Source organism: Prionailurus bengalensis, chromosome B1 (genome assembly GCF_016509475.1).
Source record: "Prionailurus bengalensis isolate Pbe53 chromosome B1, Fcat_Pben_1.1_paternal_pri, whole genome shotgun sequence".
In the NCBI taxonomy this organism is placed as follows: domain Eukaryota; kingdom Metazoa; phylum Chordata; class Mammalia; order Carnivora; family Felidae; genus Prionailurus; species Prionailurus bengalensis.
This window is the reverse complement of record NC_057344.1, coordinates 7,840,502-7,867,526: the sequence shown is the minus strand read 5'-3', so window position 1 is coordinate 7,867,526 and position 27,025 is coordinate 7,840,502. Positions and strand designations below refer to the sequence as shown.

General features: G+C 43.5%; 1 protein-coding gene and 1 long non-coding RNA gene across 2 annotated transcripts; both read right to left on the bottom strand.

The window, feature by feature from the left end:
- Positions 1 to 4,229: 4,229 nt before the first annotated feature.
- SPCS3 (signal peptidase complex subunit 3) lies at positions 4,230 to 16,648 on the bottom strand. Its single transcript, XM_043557919.1, has 5 exons — positions 16,355 to 16,648; positions 14,800 to 14,873; positions 12,437 to 12,513; positions 8,766 to 8,881; positions 4,230 to 7,826 (listed from the first exon to the last, which is right to left on the bottom strand). Exons 1-5 carry the CDS (start codon positions 16,495 to 16,497, stop codon positions 7,694 to 7,696), a joined length of 543 nt encoding a protein of 180 aa, XP_043413854.1. The 5' UTR covers positions 16,498 to 16,648; the 3' UTR covers positions 4,230 to 7,693.
- A 5,906-nt stretch (positions 16,649 to 22,554) lies between these two features.
- On the bottom strand, positions 22,555 to 26,331 carry LOC122470390. The gene is made up of 2 exons (XR_006293904.1): positions 26,061 to 26,331; positions 22,555 to 22,852 (listed from the first exon to the last, which is right to left on the bottom strand). It is a non-coding gene; the product is annotated as an uncharacterized LOC122470390 (long non-coding RNA).
- Positions 26,332 to 27,025: the final 694 nt, after the last annotated feature.

Below are 27,025 nucleotides of genomic sequence, written 5' to 3'. Positions count from 1 at the left end.
AGAGGGGTGAGGTTTGAACAGGCACTGTACAAAACACATCCAAGTGAGCAATAAATATGTGAGAAGAAATTCAAAATGATTACACTTTCATAATCAGGAAAATGGAAATTAAAACCAAAGTGAGACACCACTGGACATCCATCAGCCCGACAAGCACCGAAATCTGTAAGACCAAATGTAGGCGAAGTGTAAGCAAAGGGGTTTCACGCTTGAAAAACCATCTGGGGAAAGTTGGGGGAGAGGTAGGAGAGACGAGGATGTGAATCCCCCAAGACTGAGAACATCCCAGTCTTAGGCATATATGTTAGAGCAGTGGTCTTCAATTGGAAGGAACGTGACACTCTGCACAGGACAGACTGCTCCATGCAAATCATCAGCTTTGCACTTTTCTAACCTGACCCGGCTGACAATGGGCCTGACCTTGAGGTCCTCCTTGGCCAGCTTCCCTTCGCAGAGGAAACGTGGACTTTACCCAGAATCTTACTGTGGTGCATTGCTGCAAGGTATAAAACCCTGGGGAAAAGAGAGAGAATTTTACAACTCTTTTAATAAAAGCACCATCAATCGTGACGCCCCCATCTGAGCCGATTTCACTGAGTTATAATTATTTAGTAATGATTTATCAAAATTTCTAATATATCTATATTTTGATTGTGTACTGTTGGTAGATGGAATAGCTTTTAAACACTTAGGGGGCACCTGGATGGCTCAGTTGGTTAAGCGTCCAACTTAGGCTCAGGTCACGATCTTGTGGTTCATGGGTTCGAGCCCCACGTTGGGCTCTGTGCTGACAGCTCAGAGCCTGGAGCCTGCTTCGGATTCTGCCTCGGATTCTGCTGTGCTGACAGCTCAGAGCCTGGAGCCTGCTTCGGATTCTGTTTCGGATTCTGCCTCCCTCACTCTCTGCGCCTTCCCCACTCGCGCTCTCTGTCTCTCAAAGGTGAATAAATGTTATCAGTGAATAAATCAATAAACAAACACACACTTAGAACAATGAGGTTACAGAAAATTTTATGTACATATTTTGACTACGAAGAAGCGTGGTACAGTTACCAAAGATTTTTGAAAATATTGCTATCTGTACCGATACCCATTATGATAAATTTTATTGGGGCAAAGGAATGTAAGTATGATTTTAAGCAGAAGAAAAAAGAATAATTAAACATTTTACCATTAAGGAAGAACTTGTTCATTAGAAATAAAATGAATGTGACTATCAATCATATTTCTATTCCATTTGATACATTTAGCTACATGTCTTACAGTCATACACGTTTGTACTTTAAAATTTTAATATTTACACGATGCCAAAAATTACAACCTTTATACTATTTTCACAAGACGAAAAATTTTAGATGTTTAATAATATTAGCAATTCTTTTTTTCACCCCATAAATCTTTGATGTGCAACCAAAAATGTCTGAAGATCTCTTTCCTAGAGAAACACAAACCCACCAGGCTACCTGTGTGAGAATACTCACAACTGTCCATCAATAGAACAGGTGAAGAAATTATGCAGACTATGGATTGCTATGCATTACTATATTACAATTATTATTACACAATGAAAATTCAGCATACACTATAGCTCCCCACAAAAACATTAATGAATCTCTCAAATTTACTGAGCCAAAGCAGCAAGACAAAAAAAAAAAAAAAAAAAAAAAAATTCCTATGATAACATTCACTTATGCTCAGAGCCAAGCAAAACTAAATTATGTCGCTTAGGGATGTGTGATAAATTATGTCATTACTCCCAAGAATCCCCTCCCCCTTCCTCTTAAGAGGATTACAAAGTGCTTCTTGAGACTTGCATTACTTCCTGATCGATTTTACATTTCCACCCTTTTGACTTTGGGTCAAAGGCTTTGCCATGTGACATGCCTGAGCTGATGAAATGAGTAGACACGAGGCTTGTCACATTCAATCAGAGGCTCCAGGAGGTACTGAGAAGTTCATGCAACGCGAGCCTGCTTGGCAAACCGAAAGATCAAGGTGGCCAATGGTGGCTGTGTGGGTAGATGTGTTACATGCTGGAGTGCTTTCAGTGAAACAACGTTTGCTTAGGCTCCTTGTATGGAAGCCATGGAGCCCCAGCAGCTTTGATGGGCTCTCAAGTGTTCAAAGTTACCCGCACTTAATGGTCTGACTCCCAGGAATCTCTTCCAAGTCCTAAAGGCATGGAGAACACGAGATCAAAGTTGGGCAAGAGCTGTGAACAGCATTCACTAAGAGATCTTTTGTGTATTCGAACAGCATTGAGTGATGCAAACAGCAGCAACCAGGGAAGAAGGAAATCAGTAAAAACTGGGTACCCCTTCACCGAAACTTAAAAAATAAAAATCACTCTAAGGAGGAAGTACTAGGTAGAAAGATTACATTTGTAATTCTAATGCCCAGTAAGTGTTTTAAAACCTAACTCTTAAAACCTAATATGCTCACTTTCAGAAAACTCTGAATGCCTACACAATTTAAACAAAAAAACACAGAAAACGCTAAAACGTTATGTGACGCTTCTGGGCCAAGCTAATTAAGCAGCAAGATTTCTGCAGTTTCCCCCACCCCAGCCAGCCAGGTGGAAGGGCTGCGGGCCTCCCTCCCTCCCCCCACCCGGGATGGCCGTCATGAGACGGGACACACCTGGGCCCTTCCATCACCTGCCTGACCCCCTCACCTCCTTCCCACTTTAGCTTCCTTAAGGCAGGAAATGAACTACTCAAATTTTGAGGTTTCTCTATGACAGCAGTTAGTGGGACCTGAATTAACGCAGAGTATTTGAGCTCTCGAATGCTGAGATCAGAGCAGGGAGCAGGTAGCCATCAGTCTCTCCCCACATCATAGCGTTGGTAAAACATTACTTAGAGGGGAACGTGATTCCCAGAGCATTTCAGGCCCTCCTGGTCTCGGCAGACAGGGTAATACAACAGCGGGGGTCTTAGCAGCAGGGGCTGCAGCAATGGGACAGGCCCCCAACTTCTCAAACAAACGTGGGGGGCTCTTCTAACGGGATGCAGTGCCCTCTACGCCCAAATGCCCTTGTTTTCGGATTCGCATCTCAGAACCCGCCTCCTCCCCACTCCTCCAACTCCCACCCTTCAGATTTGTACTCCCCTCCTCTCCCAGGCAGGTTACAGCCCTTCCGAGCCCGCAAGGGAGCGGGGCGAGGGGCGCAGAAGTGGTGGCCCTTAGAAGAGCAGAGGCTTTGTCTCACGGACCCCCTGCCAATCAGCACGTTTTTCTCCTCCCAGATGCCTGCTGCCAGCTACACTCAACAGATGCACCAGCGGGATGTGCGGGAAGCACCCACGTTCCAGAAAGGAGATGCCTCGTTGCTACTCTCACGGGGGAGGGGAAGGCCCAGCTGGGAAGCTTCTTTCAGCTCCAGGTCTCTTCGGGTGGAACAGGGCACACCTGCCAAAGCCATGCACTCACTCTTCTCTCTGCAGGAAGAACTCAGGAATCAGGCAACGCTTTACTGAGCCCCGGACTCTTGCTTTAACCTACGACCTGGCGAGTACAACACAGATCTAAGCACTGAAGTTCCGCTGCGGGGTTGCCCAGGTTTGAAGAAAACAAAGCCAAAAGCTGGCCTGACCTCTCGTATCCTCCCAAATAACATACGCTTAGGCTTTAAAACACAAGTCCCCACTGAAGTCAGCTGATTTTCTATCCTTGAGGGAGTTGCTTTGGCTGAGTTCCCTGGGAAACGTTCTGTTTTCTTCGAAACTCCTCTCTCTTCTGAGGTAGATAAAGCATAGATAAAAGGTGTAATTTTCTGGAAATGCATAGGTTCAGTGCAGCCCCGTGAGCCAGACGTGTGAGGGCTGGGGGCCAAACCTGTGCAAGGCTCGGCAAACCAGACCTTGACACGAAGGCACCCGCATTTCCCAGCAATTTCTTCAGGAGCTAAGCACGCATCTTGCAGATTTTGAGTCGGGTCTAGGTTGTGGTTTTCTCGTACTAGAGTAAAGCACTTTCCAGATCACTCCTCCTTCACTCACTACCCCTTGGCTCGCTCACGATCAAAAGTGAGGGCTGGGAGAACACTGGTCACAGAGGCAGGAGCAGCAGCATCCTGGCCTCCACTCAGCAGCCTAACGGGCCTGCAAGGAAACAAGACTCACCCCACGTCACCGGGAGCTCAAGAACGGGAGCCCGGCACTCACCAGGCAGGGAGAGCGTCGGCAACAAAGCGGCCCCCGCGGTTTGGCCACAAAGACAAAGGACTTCATTCATCATCCGTATTTATTAGGCGCCTGTTCCGTGCAAGGCACTGTGCTAGGCGCGGGGAAAGATACAAAGACAAATCCGACAGGACTGCCCTCAAAGAGCTTACAGTCTAGGAAAGGAGCATACAGTGTCTGGAGAAGATATTTTAGATGTAAATAACCTCCCCCCACCACCCACCCCACAAGAAGAAAAAAAAAAATAAGAAAGAAGTTTACTCGACTTGGCTTCATTTTCTTCTAGTTCAGCAGCTTGACATAAAAAGCATGTATCTGAAAGTCTTTTAAAATGCACACTTTTACTCGTAAACAAAATTCATCTTCATTAGAAAAAAAGGCTGTTTATTGCAATTACGAAAATCCTCAAACACATCTTCAGTATTTTCATGGATTTTTTTCTTACGAATCTGTTATTTGTAAACCATTTCCTAAATCGCTTCAAAACGTGCAACTTTTGAAAGAGACCTCTTTAAACCCACTGGCAGTCGTCACACAGAACACACACGGGCTCTCTACTAAAAGCAAAGTGTCTGAAACAAATAGGTGTTGTTTTACTACCAAAGTTCACAGCTTACGGTTTTTCTCCCTACACTCCTCTCACGTCAATTCAAAATATTATAAAATAGCACCTCCGGTAACCTCTACCTCAAAGACGCGAAGCTTTCAATCACGAAGCTTTCGATAGAATATTGGGGGGAAAATGTCCGATACAACCTTAACGACCCATCTTCGCGCTATTACTAAGCCGGCCAGACCCACCAAAGAACTGTAAAACGATTCCAAAAGAGGAAATTTACGACCGCCCACTTTCCCATTACACCCTCAGGAATTTCTGAAGGGTCGGTTTTCTGTTACTTTCCTTTAAGCATCAAGAAACCAAATGCAATCAACTGGGGAAATAAAAAAGCACTGACAGGGCTTCTCCAGGCTAACCTGCTACAGAAAAGGACGATGTGCGCCAACTGCAAATTACTTGGCTTCTACCCAGAATTCTTTCAGGTACGTTTCTTGCAATCGTTCTCCTTTCCCAAGATCCTCTCCGGACGCAGACATTTCTAACACTTAGGTTCCTGTTCAATCTGAAGCCTTGGACTTCGTAAGACTTCTTGAAAACAGACACTAAGGCAGATGCTATGCCGATCAAACTGAACACAAGGCCATCTGTTTTCATGAAGAATCACGGTCAACCAACAAAGCCGTGCGACCCAAAAATGAGTTCCTGAGACAGAGGTTTCTTATTCCCACGTTGGAACATTCTTGTCCTGAGCAGCTGCCCGAAGTTCAGTAAAAACCAAAACCCAACCATTGTGCTACTGGGATCTTTCTGCTCCTCTTCCTCACCCAACTCCAAAGAAGCGGGCGAACTGGTCAAATAAACTTCAACTCAAGTGAACTTCAACATTCATCTCCGGCAACCTAACACATGCGCCATCACAGAGGTGTAGGGAACCACCACACGGGCGCCTGCACCTGGTTGGAACCGCAGGCTTATTGCGGTGCCCGCCTTCACGGATGCACCCTGGGGTTCAGCCGAGACACCTACGGATACTACGCTTCCACGTGTAATATCTGTACAAATTATAGAAAGTTAAATTTTCTGGGTATAAAATCTAACAGAAATAAAGTCAAATCAGGAGGAACAGTTGTGTGTTAGTCTTCTGGTCGCCTTCTCGTCGTCACATTACTAAAGGGCTTTTCTGTTCAGTCGCTGCTGAACAGATACCACGCATTTCAGACTCCTGTGGTTATAAAAGAACCACTGTTTAAGTTAAGGACTCTCCAACTCCGTCTTACAGATAAAGAAACCGAGACCCTGAACAGCTGAATGAAGAAGCTGGGGGCCACACCCACTCTGGTATTGGTGATCAGACACCTGCAACCTTTGACACAAACCACGGGATCACACACAGTGACCGCTAAAACCAATGTAAGGAAACGGGGAGGTGTTTCATAGGAGGTAAATGGAACAACTGTTAGCTGAAACCTATTCTTAGAAAACATTAGCCCTTTTTGGTTACTGCTGAGAGTGTAACTACAGTGTCTGGTCTTGCTTTTAAGGGTAATTGATTTGTACTTGCTTCCTTGAGGACATTTATTTGTTCACAGTAAGAAAAAATCATGTTAAATATGGTCATATATTCAACCGTGTATTATTCTGCATTTAAATTATTTCTATATACATTTGGATTCTTCTACTTTTCACAAAGTAAAATTAATTTATGCAGAGAATGAAACGAGAGATCCTCTCTGTAGAAGTTGTTGGCAGCCTGAAAATTAGTCACTTCCATACAGGATGGGAAACCGCTTTAAGGAGAGGCCGAAAGAGGGTCCAGGGTCACAGAAAACATAATGAAAATTGTAAGTGAATTCTGATTAGCCGGTAATCAGAGCTACAGGAGAAAGGACAGGCTTAGAGAATTACTCTGAGGGAACTTTTAACTCCCTTCCTTGCTAGGTAACCGCAAAGCAATTCAATAAACTTCCGGGTGTCAGTTTCTTCATCTGCAAAGACCTCACATTCGAACTACTTACCTCATTAGATTATCAAGGAGAACACATAGTAAAACATACGAGAGTGCTTCTAAGTGGGAAAGCACACCAACAAATACTGATTATTATTACCGCAATAATTATTAAAATGGGGACCTACAAAAAATTTTAAATAATTACCACTCAGTGGCACAAGGCATGCTCACGAAAACAAACTTAACTCAGAAGGTAAACCATGCAAACGTTCTCAACTTTCAATGGCAATGCTAAAAATTCACACAAAGATATAATACAAAGGAACAATTTTAGAGAAAGCACTGAGACACACATATTTGGTTGACTTAAGAGACTTTAAAGTGAGTTAGAATGATTTCCAGCTTATAAAGAGGTATTTAGTCTTTAAGTGGAGAAGGTTGCTCGTCACCTGTAAGAAAACCAAGCACCATGGGGCATTCCTAAGACAAATGGAACAAAATCCTGTCCCTCTTGGCTGTTTTATAAACCAGGTGTCTCACAAATAACCATCTTAATGCTTCCGGTAATGAGACACACCCTCAAAGAGAATGTCCGCTTCTGAATCACATCCGATGTGAACCTGCATGAATGCAAGGCATAAAATAGCATTCTCATAACTCCACAGGCGCCTAAAAGTTTTAACAATTCTTCATGCTCACTTTCTATTCCATAAAGAATCGTGGACATACAGGGAATATCTCCAAGATAAATTTGTTACAAATCTTTATTATGTAGTTGTCTTATTTTTATAATACTCCACTCCGGTGGCCTTCTTTTGTGTGTGTTTTGTTTGTAAAATTGAGTCTAAATAGCACATTAACCTTTCAAATATGCCTTTTGATGTTAGTCTTATGCCCCCCCCCAAAAAAAAGTAACAACCAAAAAACAAATGAAGATACAAGGGAAGAGAAAAATGAGATATGATTAAGTATAAAAATATGTTGCTTCAAATTCAGAATAATTTAATAACTCTTCGTTATTTCATATGTATCTGGAAATGGGACAGATACATGACCTGATCCTGTCACAAGAGGTAGAATTCCAGCATTTGGTACAACGTTCCAAGACAGGGTTAAAGTGACATTCCTGTTTCCCCTATAAAAAGATATAATAATAAACGGATGTCAGCAGAAACATTTTTGGTTCAAAGAAAACATTTTAATTCAAGCACTGAGGCTCAAATACTATAGAACTAGCTATTTGTAACTGGAACCCTCATCTATCAACAGAAGTTTTCTCGTCTTCTGAAATCCCAGGGACCCGCATTCTATTTGCAGGCATCCCATGATGACCTACCTAAATTCACTCAGTTACAGTTATTAGAACCACCAGCCAAAAAGCTTAAATGAGTAAAACACAGAGAATATAAAGAGATTTGAGCTAGATGCCAGCAGGCAATGATTTGCAATCTAATTCTATCCTTATCGAGATTGTGAACACATCACAATTTCTCACGGCTGGCAATTTTTCGTCTGCAAAACCAGAGCTTCGGTTAAAACAGCTCTCCCCTAAAATCCTTTCCAATGTTTACTCGCAGAGCTTAAGAGCTAAAAATGACCCCAAAAGACCAGCCATTCTAATTCCTTCACTGGGTGTGAAAGGAAACGGAGGTTCGGGGGAGTTCAGAGAAGCACAGCAAGAGCCCTCATTGTCACCTCCTGGATGAATGCACTATTTCTCCATTAAGGGTCCCCAAGAACTTCCCTCCCCATGTTCCCTAAGGAGCCCCCTGCCAACCACAGTCCTACCGCAGGTGGGACAGCCCAGGCCCGCTGCGCACTTGGGACTAGAAGCATCTGAGGGCTTTCTGAGCGCGACTGGGGTTCACATACTGCAAGAAACTGTGTGCTTTTCCTAAACCCCAGCTACTATGACAGTATTTCTACCCAATCCTCTGGTTTGGATCCGTATAGGTTTCTTCTTTCTCAACTGTCCTCTTTGTTCCCTCTAATCTTTTTCTTTAAAATAAAAAATACATCACATCGTTCTCTCCCCCGCACAATTACAAGTAAAGAAGGACAAAGAATTGCTCACTTGAGGCCATTTCCATCGTCAAAGAAAAAATATTTTGTTTTCATATCTTTCAACAGCAGCTTTGGATTATCACCTCGCAGAACAATCTTGTCCCAAAGGACTACTTGGTTGAGAGCCTACATTAAAATGAAAATGAATTAGACAGCTCATCAGAAATTCATCTCTGTCACCTCAAATTCAAAGCAGTGCTAAGCAAATAGTTTAATTTATATTAGTAATACAACTTTTGAGGGAATTGCTAAAATCTTAAAGCACACAAAACAATAACAAGAGGATACACATACGAAGTCGAGCTTTGCTGGGACAAAAGATGATCTCCCAGGAAATCACTGCTTTTGCTAAGGCAACTGTCATTTAGGGCCCCCACAGCTTACTCCGAGGGTGTAGACCTACTCGCTCTCCAGAGAGAGGCCCTTGGAGACACAGAAGGGATTATTAGAATCCCTGGAAGGAAAGCATTCTCGTCAATCACCTCTCCTGCCCAGCTCAGTGTGGACTCTGCATAGTGTCAGGGAAACTGAGGCAACTATTCCTGGTCCGTCACACTGTTAACAGGGGTCACTGCAGCCAGATTAGATCATGAATATTTACGTATCTCCAAGGTCTTTAAATTATCGAAGAGTCACTAAAGAAATGAAGCCTTCTAAATATTTTTCCCTTAAATTAACCATAGGCACATCATTGTTTCATTTATGGCAACATTCTAGAAGCCAATTCTTTGAAACCGCTATTTTGACATATCAAAAGCAAGTTCTGTCTGGAAAATGAGGGGCATAAAATGAAGACAAAACACATTTGTGATCACTACTAAATCCCAAGACATCTGTTCTTATAAAGCTATTATGCATTATTAGCCTGGGAGGCCAACTGCTAGCATGTGGGGACTGTGCTCACTAAAAAGGAATGTGGAAGTAATTTCTAAGAGGTTTCAAATCTTCACCATAAAACCGCGAAGATTAAACAGAAACATCGAGACTGAAGAACATACAAAGATATGCCGAAGTGAAATGACATCTTCTATACATTTATTCATTCACCAAAGCAATGATGTGTCAAAGTTCCAAGTTGTATTAACTTACTAGTCACACTGGGGTAAACCAGAATTATGAATATGATTTAGGTACACCTGTCGCCAAGGTGACACAGAAATTTGGATAATTTGTTGAGACCTGTAGAATAGTATGTGTGTATACAGTCATTACTCTTACCTTCAGGGTAAGTTTTTCTAAATGACCCTTCTAACATTTTGTTGATTCTCAAGGACAAGGACCAAAACTCCTCCAACCCAATAATCCGAGTGCCTAACAAATTTTGTGGTATAAAAGGTATGCTCAAAATAAATGTAAAATGAATTGAAATACTAAAAATTGCAGTTAACTAATCAAACCAATCAACAGATAAAGTTGATTAATTTTTCATCCCTTGAAAGGAAATATAGTCCAAATAACATACAGAAGTAGACTCATCTCTAAATACGAATTACCTCCAGACTGTATGGTAAGAAACACGAGAGTGACTTAGGTGAAATAACAAAGAAGCACATTTTAATTCCATGGATTTCACTTTTGTACTTTAATTCATTTATCACAATCATTCACTTGACACTTTCAGGGGATTTCTGTTTTAGTGGCATTCCATACAAATATCTCAACCCTTACTCTTATCTGCAAAAAAAGCTCTAAATCAAAATGGACCAGTAAGTTTCAATCTACAAATTAACAATTTTAGTAGTGTTTTAACCTAATAGTTTAGTAGCTTTTCATTACAAAACTTCTGATAAAGTCTAGTTTATGATTAGAAAGACTACTTTTAAGTAAATAATTGGTGAATCCCATACAACTCCAAAGCAAAGGAAAATATTTCCCAGCAGACAAATGTTAACTGGAGATATACGGCTTGGTAAGACTATCAAAATAGTTCACATGAAAAGAAAAATAGAAATATTTTGATGGATTTTAAACTAATCTGACATGATTCAAACATTTGTCACCTTTACAGTTTTTAATTACATACATGGGTAATGAGAGCTGTAAATACAGCTCACAGAGTTTGCTGATTCACATACCTTTCTCCAGTCAAAGCTGTGGAAAGAAAACTTTGGCCTGAAGAGTGTGACACCCAAGCAGCAATGCCTCACCCCCATTTCCTCGTACACCCAGCATTCAGCAACATCCTTTCTGACCTTATCATTGGAAATGGTCTCCAAAGATTTTCAATCACAAATTATTTTGAGCACAAACCCCAAAAGATGCATTTTTATTTACAAATGATGTGCACAGTACACGTTACTACTTTCGGACGATATCATCGCTGATGGTCAAGGCAAATTTGCATTTCAAATAGTATTCCTGACCAATGTTGAATTTTCTCAGCCAACTTTTTTATTAGATCTCAGCTCTCTCTTTTTTTAATCCACTGTGGCTAAGCAGCTCCAAAGAGAAAGAAACCCACCAGCTCTGCCCCTTTCCTGTTGCTTACATGTGGTTGAACCATTCACATTTTCAACCTGTGATTCCTTTGCAGGAATCTTTTCAACCATTTTTTCCATTTTGTGAGGATTCGTTTATTTAAAAATAGGTAACATCAGAGGCACCTTGGCGGCTCAGTGGGTTAAGTGGCCAACTCTTGATCTTGGCTCAGGTCATGATCTCACGGTTCGTGGGCTCAAGCTCCATGTCGGGCTCTGTACTGACAGCATGGAGCTTGCTTGGGAGTCTCTCAGTCTCTCTCTCTCTCTTTCTCCCTCCCTCCCTCCCTCTTTCTGCTCCCCCCCTGCATGCTCTCTCTCAAAATAAAAGTAAACCTAAAAGAAATAGGTAATATCACCCACTTAATTGGATTATACTGCACAACCTTACAAAATGCTGAAAATGAATGAATGAAGAAATGCAGGCAGTGTGGTCAACCCCCTGCCCGCTGAATTCCTCCTCTTCCTCCAGGGACGCTGCATGTTGTAGGAGACATGTAATCACCTGACTTAGGGACTGAGTGTGAATATTAACGTCAGCCCGTATTGCAAGTATAAGTAAAGCTTCTTTCCCTTTTATTTTAAACAGAGAAACATACAGATCAACTTCTTTCCAGTATGGTGCGTGAAGAGCTTGGAAGTGGCCACTCCATCCTAACAGCCAGTAAAAAGCTAATGAACTGAAAAACTGGCAACTCTTCCTAGATCCGTAAGAGAGGAAAAAATAGCTCTGAACGGTTTTTCTTATGGATTGCCCCGTCTGCACCCCAATCAGGGGACAATACTAGAGAGCTACAGAAGCAGAAAAAAGACAGAGGCTACCAAAGGAGATGTTTTCTTAGTAGAATCACCTCTCTGGAGGCCTGTGATTTTTACCAAACTCCTCAGGTCAGATACTCTGAATATATAAAATTTATATTCTTGGAGCACCTGGGTGGCTCAGTCAGTTGGGCGTCCCACTCTTGATTTCAGCTCAGGTCATGATCTCCCTTTTCACAGGATTCTAGGGATTCTCTCTCCTCTCTGTCCCTCTCCCATGTGCTCACGATCTCTCTCTCTCTCTCTCTCTCTCTCTCTCTCTCTCTCTCAAACAAACATTTAAAATAAATTAATAAATAAATAAAATGAGGTTTTAATGATCTATTAACTAATAAGGTTTTAAAGACCTATTAAAACTTAGATATGTGTATATATATATACTTACATTATTTTTTGTTGAATATTCTGCTGATAAATAAAGAAACAACTGCTTAACATTCCAATCAAATATGTTCTCTAGATGTAAATAAATTAAGGAATATATAAATCATGAGGCAGCATACCACTTTTAAACCACTCTTGTTCATAATTATCGACAACAATACTAATACTAAAATAGAAAAAAAGGAGAGGTGGGCCAGAAACATAGTGAGACACTAATTTAGTAAAAATACATGATATATATAAAAAAAAAAAATGTATATATATATATATATATACACCATAAAATCTAGCTCATTTCAAAGAAAAATATATCAGCAAGATTATTAGCATTATCACCCCATACCTCTAGGCATTACTAGCTGAGATTCTTTGGTTAATAATAACAGAGCAATACAGAATTTAGCTTTCTGTGACACCGACTAAGCCTAAAAGAAAGAGGATTTAATCCTTCAAGCACTTTCGATTCCATGGATGTTCTAAAGGATAACCAGCCCTGGCCATTTAAATTTACTGATAAGCAAACATGGACTAGCTCATGTTAATTACACGAAGTATAACAAATTGTCCACGTTGCTTTTGGACACATGCCAGCAGAGATCCAAATGTCTCAATCCATGAAGTGCTTTGGTAAGAATATGCAGTTGAATACCAATTTGATTTCATCAGCCTATCAGAGTGAAGGAAAAAAAATTCATGGGGATTCAACACAAGAGCTGTGTCACTGGGAAATGAACGGAGTTAATGTTTGCATTTTTATTTAAGTATTATATGAAAATGGTGACGTCTTTTCATTATGTGCATTTTCATACCAACAGCAACACATCTATTTCATTCCACGTTTAGACATGTGTATCCGCTAAGAATCACACTACTGCAGAAGAATGGAGAAGTCTAGGATAGCTCTTTAGAAGAAAGGGCACAATTTCAAGTTTAGCAGCAGCATTAAGAAAAGCTGACTTAACTACAAATGAGACTGAACATGTGCAGTTGTTGAGAGATCAGGAAATTTCACTGTAATTCTCCAGGTACACAAAGCTACTACTTTCACAAGAGATCCAAGCTCCTTACTAGTTTTAAAATGACGTGACGACTCAAAAGCAGACATACCAAGTTTACCATGGGACTGTGGTCACGGTGCACTTTATTTCCTGAAAAAGTGTCTAGAGAGCGAATTCTTAGTCTCTTTCTAAACTCAATATTTTATTTCTAAAAAGTCCAGTTAAAGTAATTCCATGGCAGTAAAGAGCCGTATCAGGTAAACTCTCCGGGAATGTTATCTGCTTCGACAGACAGGTGCTTTACCCAAGTTCAGACAGTGCCATCACCAGAGCCAATTTTAATACCGAGGTCTTAAAGAGCCAGGTGACTGCACTGGAAGGGGCAGGGAACAATGCTACCAAGACCCTAGAAGACTGGATTGGCCAAAATGAACAGTTTCCAAAGGTAGAAACTCAAGATAAAAGAGAAAATATTAAATCATCCTCATTTTAAATTAACTCCTTTAAATATTAAGATTATTCTGACTCCTATGATTAAAGTACTTATAAAAAAACAATAATGGCAAAATGCTCATACAGTTTACCAATGACCATTCTGATAACAATCTTCTAAGCCTTAAGAGATGCCAATTCACTTTTTTAACCTAGGTTTCTCTCTGCTACTGTAAAATATGGATATTTTACTTGGGACTGTACATAAAATATTCCATCTACGTATATCTGCTATCGTAAAATATGGATCTATACTTGGGATTGTACGTGAAAGATTCCATCTACACAGGCTGAGCATTGGTAACATCTTTCTTTCTGTAATCCAAACAACCTGGTTTTTCTTTCTGAAATAGATTCAAACTCTCTTACAGCTTTCAATCTAGTTAATGTTTCTGTAAACAATTTAACGTAGGTTCATAAAATGATAACTGAAGAATCCAAAAATAATTTTTTTCAAAGTGTGAATGAAAAGGTATGACAACTCTTACTAATAGAAACATAGGTATGGAAACTAAAGGGTGCAGATGTTTATCTTGAGAAACTTAACAGAAAAAGACCATGGGGGAAGGGAAGGGGGGAAAAAAAGAGTTACAGAGAGGGAGGGAGGCAAACCATTAGAGACTCTTAAATACAGAGAACAAACTGAAGGTTGATGGGGGGTGGGGGAGAGGGGAAAATGGGTGATGGGCATTGAGGAGGGCACTTGTTGGGATGAGCACTGGGTGTTGTATGGGAGCCAGTTTGACAATAAATTATACTTTTAAAAAAAGAAACTAAAGTATGGCTGATTCAGGAGATAGTCAGAAATCACTAAGCAACATGTGTATCATTATACAACTATAGAGAAAGCAATAAACATTTTCTTAAAGGATATCAGCCGTTATATCAAATGTAATGAATCCCAGATCACTTCTTTCTCTAGGTCCAGTGAAGTCTTCTACATTTTTTCTAAAAATAAAGACAAAAGTATTAGCATTCTTGAAATATAACAGCACATACAATTCACATAATTCCATAAAGCTGGACGCACAGGTGGAACAGCAATCCCAGAGAGAAACAAGTAAAAATCAGAAAAACCTGTAAGTGTGAAAACAGGATAAAAATGTTAATCTGATACAAAATGAGGTCTTTCGCCATATTCATATACCTTAACAAAGAATCCCTAGCGGGGTGTAAAAACTGCTCAAAATGTAAACACTTGCTGTAAAGCACTTTGATAGCATGGGTAGAAGGTTCCAGATGACTACAGGTGGTGTGGAAGAAGCTAAGATAAAGTGATAACCACTGTTGTTTATTGAGTGCTTATTATGTGTCTGGGCCAGGTGAAGAATGTATTTTCTTTACGATCTCAATCCTCGCGCAACAAGCCTACAAGTTGGGTATTATTTCCATTCTAGACAAAAGGAAATTAAGGTCCAGGACGGTACGAAACTTGCTCAAGATTAACACCAGCTAACAGTTCCTGTGTCTATTTGAATCTAAAACACAGTATCTAATAAACTGCAATAGAGAAAAAAAAGGGGGTGGTGGCGGGGGGTGGAGTCGGCGATTAGAGGACTGGCTTGCCTGCCACTCCGACAAAGAAATCAAGGAAACTGACGTTGAAGAACGAGAGTGAACTTGATGCAAGATAGAACAGAAAAGAGGTGAGAACCGGGGGGGGGGGGGGGGGGGGGGGGGGGGGGAAGCAACGTATCCAAGAAAAAAAGTGCCAGAGAACCAACATTATGAAGGAAAAAAAACCCAGAAGCATTCACGAAATGACAACGTCATTCTAGAATCCCATTTTCGGCATTTTCGCCGATTTATTCACGCGGCGGACTTAGACCATCTTCACCGCGCCGCATCGGGGAGCTGGGAAGGCGACCGCGCTCGGCGCATCCCGACCCCTCCTGCCAACTTGAAAGCGGCAGCAGGCGTGCGCCGCCGGCAGAGGCAGGAAGGACAAAAGCGGCGGGGGGCCGGCCCCGCGAGCTCACCCGCGGCGGGGCGGACCGCACCGGACCCCGGGCGAGCGGGCGGCGCACCGGGCGGGCTGCGCGCGGCCGGCGGCGGCGGCGCCGCCGCTCTGCTGGTGTGTTGCTCCCTCATTGGCCAGGCGTGGGCGGGGGGAAGTGAGGAACAGGAAGGAAGCGGAGGCACTGGCCTGAGTAACACTCAAAATTAAAATTTAAGAGCAAGCCCGGGAATTTGCGGCGGAGGGGTGGGAACTCGAGGGGAAGCCGGGAAGCCCGCGACGTCCACCCGGGCGTCCGCCCTCGGCGGCGACGGCCGCTCGGCAGCGGGGAGGGTGGGGGCGGCCCCGGGGCGGCGCGGACGCCCTGCCCCGCGGCGCCCCCCCCGCCCCCGGCGCGGCGGCCCGGCCTCGACGCCCACCCCGGCCCGGCCCAGGCGCCCCGCCCCGCCGGCCGGGCCTCGGCCGCACTCACAGCATGATCCGCGAGACGTGCAGCCGCACCGGGACGCTCCGGTCTTTGAAGGCGGTGGTGATGAAGCAGCCGAAGGTGAGCGCCGCCATCACGCTCAGGGAGAAGGCGAACAGCGAGTTCGCCCGCGACAGCACCGTGTTCATCGCGACCGTCTGCCCCGAGCCCCGTTCCACACGCACACGGGGGACCCCGTTCCGGCCGCGGACCGGCTCCCTGCGATCCGCGCCGCCTGCGCCCGCGCGCGTTCCGGGAGCGCGCGCCGCCGCGGCCCCGCCTCCTTTCCGGTCCTCCGACGCGCGCGCGCGCGCGCCCGCCTCCCGGGACACACCCACCCTCGCGGCCTATCGCCTCCACCAATCAGCGACGAGCAAGGGTTTCGCCACGGAAGACCCGCCCCCTGTCCTGGCTTCCTCTCCTCTGGCCGCTAGGCTCGCCCACCCTTCTTTCCCGGTCCTTCGGTGTGGTGGTCAGAGTGCCGGTATTTCATTAATTTGCGCTTGAAACCAGCAGCAGAACAAGTTCGTTTGGAGTGTGTTCTGAGGCTGCGCGTTGGAAGCAGCACTTTACAAAACTCTTACCCTTTGTCACATCGGGTCAAAGTTACAACAGTTTTTTGGAGGGTATGGGACAGAAAGAGTGGCCGCCCGGTTCCCCAAAGCAGTGTGCCTTTACTTTACTTTCCACGTCAAACCTCAGTCCAGTTCCCAGTAATGCTTTGCCTTACAACTGCAGCTAAAGCTGTTTCTGACGGTTAAGAGCTGCTGCTACCAATTTTAAATATTTGCATTTTAACGTGACATTTCCCATAACTAAAAGAATAACCTCACGGGGTTCTTAAGATCAAAGGAGATAATTACTGTGGGATTGCCATACAGCACAATGTATAAATATTTTATTTTGCTTTTTAATTCATTTTTGAGAGAGGAGAGAGAGAGACAGAGACAGAGCACGAGCGGGGGAGGGGCAGAGGAGATAGATACAGAATCTGAAGGAGTCTCCAGGCTCCTAGCTGTCAGCACAGAGCCAGATGTGGGGCCGGAACCCACGAACTGCGGGATCATGACCTGAGCCGAAGTCTGACGCTCAACCGACTGAGCCACCCACGCGCCCCTTAATGTGTAAATATTTTAAATTAGCAAGCCATCGATATGTAACGGGGCCCCGAGTCTTGGCTCTGCACTCCGGATCTTCATTCCCAGGCCCTCCTGTCTCACCCTTGCTTTTTGAATCTGGCCATTCAGTCCACTGTGTTTGGTCTGCCTGTGTGCACTGGACTATATCCCTGCATGACACGTTAGCTCATTTGTTGACAGCAGCCTGCTCCTCTTGACATATCAGACTAGTTTCTTGAGTATCCTTGAGGGGCTATCAGAAATTATACCAGGGCGCCTGGGGAGCTCAGACCTTTCAGCGTCTGACTCTTGATTTCAGCTCAGATCATGATCTCATGGTTGGTGAGTTCGAGTCCCTCGTGGGGTTCAGTACTGATAGTCCGAGCCTGTTTGAGATTCTCTCTCTTCCTCTCTCTCAGCCCCTCCCATGCACACTCACATGCACTCTCTCTCTCTCCCCCTCAAAATAAATAAACTTTAAAAAAAAAAAAAAAGGAAATTACACCACAGAACATTGGTTTCTGAGGATCCATACCCCACCCTCCCTAGGAAAATGAAGATCCAAAAGCTCATGTTCCCTAGGCAATCAAAGACATCCAAATTTGCTGGGTGTCATTGAATAGTCTATGCAATTAATATCCAACTTCTCTGCTCATGTCCCGGAGACACTACACTTTCAGGAAAGAGAGAGCCTGTGGCATTTTCTTAGTTGAAGAACCTCATCAACTTTTCTCTCTTTCTGGCCCCCTCTGACTTCACTCAGAAATGCACTGTTGAAACTATGTCTCTTACATGCCAGGGTGTACATCTGGTCACTGGAGAACCCACACACATCCCAGGGGAGCTAGTCCCAGCTGAGCAGTCCACCTCAAGGTCGGCTTTGGGGAATTACCCTGTTAGAATATATTCAGACCCTTGAAACTCTAGAGTACATCTGAAAATTCAGACCATGCAAGGTGAGGTTCTTTAACTCATTTGAGTCACCTTTATCACAGACAGGTTTCTAGATAACCATTGGCAAACAAAGCCAGCCACATCTGGAATGGAAATAAAAGGGGGGAATGGTTATGGGAAGGGTCAATACAACAGGCCATCTCTCCTTAGAAGTACCGCCTGCGGGCTTGGCCCTGGGCTGGCATCGAGGAAATTGGCGGGCAAACAATTCTCCGCACTGATGTAAAACTTCCCCTAAATTATAAGTGACTCACTGCACATAAACTGTTGAAACAATGTGGCTGATGCCAAACACCTGCTTTATTCGGGGGAGTCTGGAATTTTGGGACATGCCGGGCAGAGGGTGCCTAGATGACCATCCCCACGTGAAAACCCTGGGCACTGAGTCTAATGCTTCCCTAGTTGACAACATTTCGCCTGTGCTGTCCCAACCCATTATTGGAGGAGTTAAGCACATCCTCTGTGACTCCTCTGGAAGAGGACTTCTCCCCATGCACGTTTTCCCTCTTTTGTCTCTACTGTGTGATCCTTTTACTGCAATATGGTCTTTGGCTGTGAGTATGACTGTGTAAGTCCTGTGAGTCCTGATGGCAAATCAGCAAACCTGACGGGGTCGTGGACACCCCCAACACAAAGACTATCTCCTGCTTCATAAATTTCCATATGAAGAATGTTCTTAAGGATTTCTACCAAAATCCAAGAAAACTTAGCCCCATTCTATTCTGTAAGGGAAAGAGTCATAATTTTATTTATTTATTTATTTATTATTATTATTTTTTTTTTTTTTTAATCCTAAGCCTTTCTAACGTGCTCCATCCTTAGTTCAGGGCGCTAAACTGCCTACGTGTTTTGACGGATTGCACCTTGCATTTATCCGGCCTGCCCTTTGGATTCCTTGCCTTCTCCCTTCTGTCCCCTCTGTCCCCAATGCTGGTGGCAGGCCCTGTTCTGTTTACTCATGTGGACACATTTCTCTGAGCTCTTGACCTTGAGTTACCCGCTTAATGTTGATTTTCGCAACCCTCTGCTTTTACACGTGTCCACAGCACCGGATGGGAAGATGTTTTCACTACTTGTTCTTAATCATTGAGCCATTCAGTGTCTTCATCAGCTCATCTGGCCTCCCTGGAAGGGGAACCAATCAGGCAAAAGCCATGATCTCAGTCAAGTATATTCTTTGTGTGAATCTGTTACTTTCATGCTCCTTATTTATGTATGTAAGCTGACAAGAATTTTAAATCAATATATAGCAGAGGTTAGAAAACTCTGAGTAATACCTAAAATTACCTTTTTTTCCCTCAGACTTTTAACTACTGAGAATACCTGATAAATTAAACATCCACATGCAACAATATTATTCCATCTTAGTAACTTACAAAAAAGGAGTAAGAAAATATCTGAATTCTTCATATCCTTACTTTGAAAGGTCTATTCTGAAAGAAAAAAAAATTTCAAGAGAATGTACTAGATTTTAGCTCCTGAATGCTGGAATATGTTTAAATTTTTTGCACTCTTACACTTCTGTGAATCTTTCGAGCGGAAGGAAGTAAGAGGTACCATTCAAGCGATGTGAATATACTACTAAAACTGAAATGCTTGAAGCACAAATTCTGCTTCTGTGGCTTAATCATGTGTCACATTGCAGGAGTCAGTCGTAAGTGACTGGTATTCGAGAGCAGATGGGGAAGCAAAAGACTTATGACCCAGCCTCAGATCTGTTAACAAATGCTGAGAAAATCATCTTGCCATTTACCCTGATTTTACCACAGAGGCAGGCAAAACCCAGTGCCCCAAGGGTGTTCCCAGGACAGTGGTGATGCAGAAAACACCAGCATAGGAGATGTGAGTTACACATAAACTCTTAGGGGGTCTTTCTGCATTTAAGTTGCTAATTTGTTTAAGATATGCTTCACTCTAAGTTAGATAATTAACAGTCGGTAATTTTTGTGACAGTTTTCCTGGGAAAGATCCCAAGTGATTCCTGACACAAAGATCCTTAGAAGGAAGCAGTGAATAGATCGTGTCTTCCTTCTCTCGAACAAGATAAAGAGCCAAAACTTTAGCCAGGCTACAAGCTGTGTTTCTTCACTTTCTGTCTTCGTTGAGCTTTTTGATACAGATGTGGATACAGAGCCCTCTCTGTACTTGACCTTGCATTTCCCCTTCCTCCTTTCAGCTTGTGAACTTACAATACTTCTAGAATTATAAGCCTAAAATCAATGTTTTTAAAGTAAGAATTATTATGTGTGTAACATCTTGTAACAGTTATTTAACAGTTTGGGGAGAGTTGCTGGAATAAAACATAGATGACAGATATTGGGGGATCTATCTCGACCATTTACCTTAATTCTTTCAGAAATAATTCTTGGTAAATCTTTTCTCTAAAGTTGGGTTTTCTGGCCACGTAATCTTGACATATTACATGTACTCATTAGGCTTGATTCTGATTGTAAGAGAAGAACCCCCTGTTGGGGAACTTATAATAGAGGTAGAACTCAGGCGCTGGGCAGGTAAGTGGTAATTGAACAAGGTGCGTCCGTGCAGGCTATAGAATGTTCGTAGGTATTCAGGGCAAGACTCCCAGGTACTAAACTGGATAGTCAGGCTGAACTCAGAGGTAGAGACCATGGCAGACTCTCAATCCTGTCTAGGATGGGGACGAGAGTGGAAAGGGGATATTGTAATTTGAGGCTACATCTGGCTGAGAAGCCACTAAGGGGGGGCCTAAGGAGCGAAGCTGCCATAGCTGCGTCCCAGATCCCAGTTGGGGATCTTGGATTAACTATGCCCCCCTCCAGGGCACAGGGGTATTCATACACTGATAATCTTTCTTACCCGCTGTCAGGATTGTCTAAACACCTGCAGAGTTGACCCTGTAGGTTATAGGGAGGTGGGTGGGAGGGGCACGTGTCCCAGCCTCAAGGAGCTTGGAAACAGAAAACCAGGGGGAGAAGATGTGGTGAGACAGAGGGCTGATATTAAATGCCTGTTTTTATTTTCTGTTTTAAAACAAAATATCCACGATTCTGTGAGGCAAATGAATCACATCTCAAAAATTTTATAGAAGGATAATTACAAATCTAAAAAATAATCCTACAGGTAAAAAGGGAGTTGTTTTGGGGGCGCCTGGGTGGCTCAGGAGATTAAGTGTCTGACTTCGGCTCAGGTCATGATCTCACAGTTTGTGGGTTCGAGCCCTGCGTCAGGTTCTGTGCTGACACCTGGGAGCCTGGAGCCTGCTTAGGATTCTGTCTCCCTCTCTCTCTGCCCCTCCCCCCTCTCAAAAGTAAGTAGACATTGAAAAGATTTTTTTTTAAATGAGCAGTGTTAGGTGCCTGGGTGATTCAGTCGGATAAGTGTTCGACCACTACTCAGGTCATGATCTCTCAGTTTATGAGTTCGAGCCCCGTGTTAGGCTCTGTGCTGACAGGCTGGAGCCTGCTCAGATTCTGTCTCCCTCTCTCTCTGCCCCTCCCCTGCTCTCTCTCTCTCTCTCTCTCTCTCAAAAATAAATAAACATTTAAAAAAAATTTTTTTAAAGAATTGTTTTTTAACTCAGCTATTCTGTGGACTTTATCAAATGTTTGAAACTTCAATTCATTTGCATCTGTAATAGTTGAGTTACTCATAATCATATGGTGAGTACTATCTTAATGCAAATGTTAATTCTGAAAATTCTCAAAGTCAAATAATTTCCTATTATTGAACGATTCCAACTACTCATTCTGTAGAACATAGAGCAGCCTGTAGCACCAATCTTTTCCCATGGATTAAACACATGTTGCTGCTTGCGTTGTATAAACTACCCGTCGTAACACCTGAATCACGTAGGCACTCCATAAAAGATAGCTACTCGCATTGGCCCTGCTAAAAGTCAATTTTCATCGAAACATCGATTTTGAAAGTAAAGACTACTTGCTTTCAGTTGTCGGGGTTACACTTTTTCCCCCGAGCTTCGGTGTAATAATCACATTTAACTAGAACAGAGCCTTGAGTTACATATTGTTTAAAAATTAATGCCACGGGTTATATGAAGAAACAATGAGTGTACGAGACAGAAAGATGTTAGACCTACATTTCCGAGTGGAATGTAAGTGACTTCAGAGATCACCTGTAAATATAAACATATCAAGGTCATTGTTTAATGTATTTGCTATTACCAGAAGTAAAAGAATGACACAAGGTTTGGGGGGGAGGGGAAGAGTAAGCAATAGAAAACTCGGCCAGAAACACGCCCTCAGGGGCAAAGCCCTGGGTCTAAGAGCTAGATGTGAATAGCCCTGCCACCTGCAGATAAGACATCCTGCCCTCCGGCGCCTGGGAAGGCATTGCTTCAAGGTTGCAAAGTGACCCCATCGGAGGTGGTTAGAAGCCCTCTGGTCCCATTTATGCACTGGAGGCTCAATATTCAAATCCGAGATCACTGCCAACCCTACAAAACAAATGTTGGCTGTAGCTGAAAAACTGGTTGATGGCAAAAAACCTAAGAATACAGGAAAGGCTGATTCCCCCACGCTGTCCTGCATCACTTCACGTGGCTCTAGCTCTCTCTACCTTTAGAAACTCTCTCTGAACGTCTCGAGGCTCATTAGTGTCACTTTATGGCACATCTGTTTACAAGCCTATTGTGTGCCGAGCATTGTGCTAACCCACTTCACCTCATTTCCTAGAGCAAAACAATTCCAGTCCCATAGCTCCTGGCTTACCGCCCCCGGGAGGAGAGTGACTTTAAACAACAAATAAATGATTGGAAATTAGTGTAAGTGCCGTGAAGGCAAAGAAGAGGTTACTGAGAGAGATTGTAAAAGAGGCTGGCTGTTTAGGAAGGCCTGTAGCGAATGCTTTCAAGCTCCCTTAACTACAAGAAAGGGACCGTGAACCGGAGTGGTTTCACAGTAAGGACATCTCTCCTCGGACCCATCTAACTCCTTCGAACCCACAAAGAGTTAGAGCTTCATGCTGGGGGATTCGGTGCCCAACCGTGTCCTCAGGAGCTTGGTTCTTCTTTCTGCTCTGCTGCCCAAAGTGTCTGTTTCCTTCTAAACCCGGGTCTTCTTAGGATCATGTCTCAGACAACATAGAAATCTATCTTTCTCTCATTTAGCGATGGTTGCAACTTGAGGATTAGTTGCATTTCCTTGACATGAGAGGAAAAGAAAAATAAGCTTAGAGACTAACTTCTGCCCTTCAGGCTGAGCCACCTTGTAGAAAGACCGCTAGTTTTCCAGCAACATCCATCATGCTCAGGTTTCGGCAGGGCACCGGGCCACCGGGAATAAAGATTACATTTCTCGTGTTCCCTTGTGACTGTGTGTGGCCTTGTGACTAGGGTTTAGCAATGCCAGGTAAATGGGGGTAATTTGTGTAATTTCTGAGATCTACTCTTCCAGGGAGGGAGTACGCCTTTCCTGGTCCCGTCTTCCTTCCTGTGGCTTCAATGTGAATATGATGGCTGAGCATCTCCAGGCACGTGTTGAAGATGACCAGGCAGGGTGCATCCTGAGTGCCTGACACCCGTGGCAGTAGCGGCCGTGACCGTCCCCCCACCCCCTCACTGTTTAGCTTGCTCAAACCACCTCTGAGCATGTTTTGTGCTGCCTGCGTGCAGCGCCCAGGGAATGCACTGTCCCTAAGTCACTGGCCAGAGAGAGCAATGCCGTGTGCTGATGGGCTCATTCAGTCAGTGCTCTTCCCCGGACTAAGGATGTGGTCGAGAGTTCCCGAGCGCAGGGGTCGCGTGGGGGGGGGGGGGGGGCAGGATGAAATCAAAGAGTGGTTAGGAAGGAGGAAGCGGGGAAGATTGCTGAGCAACTGACCAACAGTGACCACTACCGATTAGTGACCCAGGCCAAGAGAGAAGGGCTGGAACACGCGGCGGGAAAGTAGGTGTGGGGTCTCCGAACGAGAATCGGCTTGGATGTGGATGTGTTCACAGAACTGAAAGAAAGTCAGTATGATACATGAACGGGAGAAATGACGTGAGACAAGGCAGGACCCTATTGCAAAGCTGTATCCATGTTTGCCCAGCACTGTCCTGGCTTAACCTGTCGTACTAGAAAAATTGAAATAGTATTTCCTTTCACCTTCCAAAATGTCCTGGTTTGGGTAATAAATCCCAAGAGTATGCTGTAGACACAGCCCATGTGAAAGAACTTGGACTGTATTCTAAATACAGTGGGATGTGGTCTTTATCCTTGTTCTGTCTTAGTAGAGACATCAGGCTTTCACAGCTGTCCCAAACTTTATCTTCTGGCTCCTCCCCAGGTCAAGCTGGAAAATGTTTCCCGAATTGGCTCCCAAGGTCATCTAGCCTCAGAGAACAGATAAAAGCCCCTCCCTGCCTCTTCTGAGCCACATGACATTTCCTACAAGATTGCTTCTCTCAGCCTAGATTTCTTTTTTTTTAAATAAATTTTTAAAGTTTATTTATTTATTTTTGAAAGAGAGAGAGAGAGAGAGTGTGTGAACAGGGGAGGGGCAGAGAGAGAGGGAGAGAGAGAATCCCAAGAAGGCACCACACTCAGCGCAGAGCCCCATGCGGACCCCTGTCTCACGACCCTGGGATCATGACCTGAGCCGAAACCAAGAGCCAGATGCCCAACCTACTGAGCCACCCATGCACCCTAGATTTCTAATCCAGCAATACGACTATTATATAAGGAATCTCACTGTGTTGTTGGAAAACCTATTTCTAGGTTTGAAATATTTTTGCTTATCAGAATGGCACTACCAAAACAGTCTAGCAATTCCAGCTCTAGGTATGTATCCCAAGAAAACAAAAACACCAGAATGTGCACTCCTGTGTTTATGGCAGCATTATTTACAGTAGCCAAGATCTGGACGCAACCTAAGTGCATTCAGTAAATGAAGGCATAAAGAAGGTGTGGTATGTATATACAATGGAATATCCCTCCGCCATAAAAAAGAGTGAGATCTTGCCATTTGTGACAACGAGGATGGACTGGAGGGTAGTATGCTAAGTTACATAAGTCAGACCGAAAAAGATAAATACTGTAAGATCTCACTTATATGTGGAATCTAAAAAACATAATGAGGGGCGCCTGGGTGGCTCAGTCGGTTAAGCATCTGACTTCCGCTCAGGTCACGATCTCGTGGTTTGTGAGTTGGAGCCCCACATCAGGCTCTGTGCTGACAGCTCAGGGCCTGGACCCTGCGTTAGATTCTGTGTGTCCTTCTCTCTCTTCCCCTCCCTCATTTGCGCGCTCTCTCTCTCTCTCTCTCTCAAAAATAAACATTAAAAAATTAAAAATAAATAACATAATGATAAACAAACAAAACAGAAAACAGATTCATAGATACAGGAAACTGCTGATTACCAGAGTGGGGAGGGGTTGGGGGGCGTGCAAAAGAGGTGAAAGGGATTGAGAAGCATAAACTTGCTTTTCTGAAATGAGTAAGTCAGGGGGATGTAATGCATAGCACAGGGAATATAGTCAATAATGTTCTAATAACGTGGGGCGACAGATGGTAACTAGATTTGTCATGGGGATCATTTCATAACGTAGAAAAACATCTAATCACTCTGATGTACACCTGAAACTAGGAGGATCTTGAATGTCAACTATACTTTAACTTAAAAATAATGATAAATAAGTATTCTTGCCTCTGGCACTTCTTACCTTGAGACTGATCTTGTAGCCATCCAGTCTGCTGAAAATTCTTCTGTCTACTTTTTGACCTTGGATAGGTTATTATACATTCCCTGAGTCTCTCTTCTGTATCTGTTTCTACATTTACTTGTAAAATGGAGCTGTTACCCGATAGGGGCTGGATGAGTCCTGTAGGGTTGCCATGACAAAACTGGATTTTCTTATGGCAACTGGGTCTCTCAACCAACCAACTGGGTGGCTTCAACAACACACATTTATTTTCTCACAGTGCTGACGTCTTTACGCCCAAGATCAATGTGTAGTCAAGGTTAGTTTCTGGGAAGGCCTCTCTTCCTGGCATGTAGATAGCTGCCTTTTTTTTTTTTTTTTTTTTTAATTTCTTTTTTGAGAGTGAGAGAGCACAAGCAGGGGAGGGGCAGACAGACAGGGAGAGAGAGAATCTCAAGCAGGCTCCATGCCCAATGTGGAGCCCAACACAGGGCTTGGTCTTGCAAACCGTGAGATCATGACCTGAGCTGAAATCGAGAGTCAGGCACTCAACCAACGGAGTCATACAGGTGCCCCGAAGGCTGCCTCTTTGCTGTGTCCTCCCACGGCCTTTCCCTGTGTGCCGAGAGAGCGAGAGAGATCATGTCTCTTCCCCTCCTTGTAAGGACACTGTTCTTACCAGATTAAGGCCTCCCCCTTGTGACCTCTATTAATCTTTATTACCTCCTCACAGGCCATATCTCTCCAAATACAGTCTATTGGGGGTTAGGGCTTTGACATAAGAATTTTGAGAGAGACATAATTCAGTTCATAACAGGGTTATTATGAGTAACAAATGAGATACTGCATGAAATGAGATACTTGGAATAAGGTTTTATATTCTATATTTTGATATATTTTAGGATATGGAGAACCATAGAGATCTCTATGTATCCTAAATTTAAATTATAGTGCTCAATAAATGTTATCGGCTACCATTATGGTTA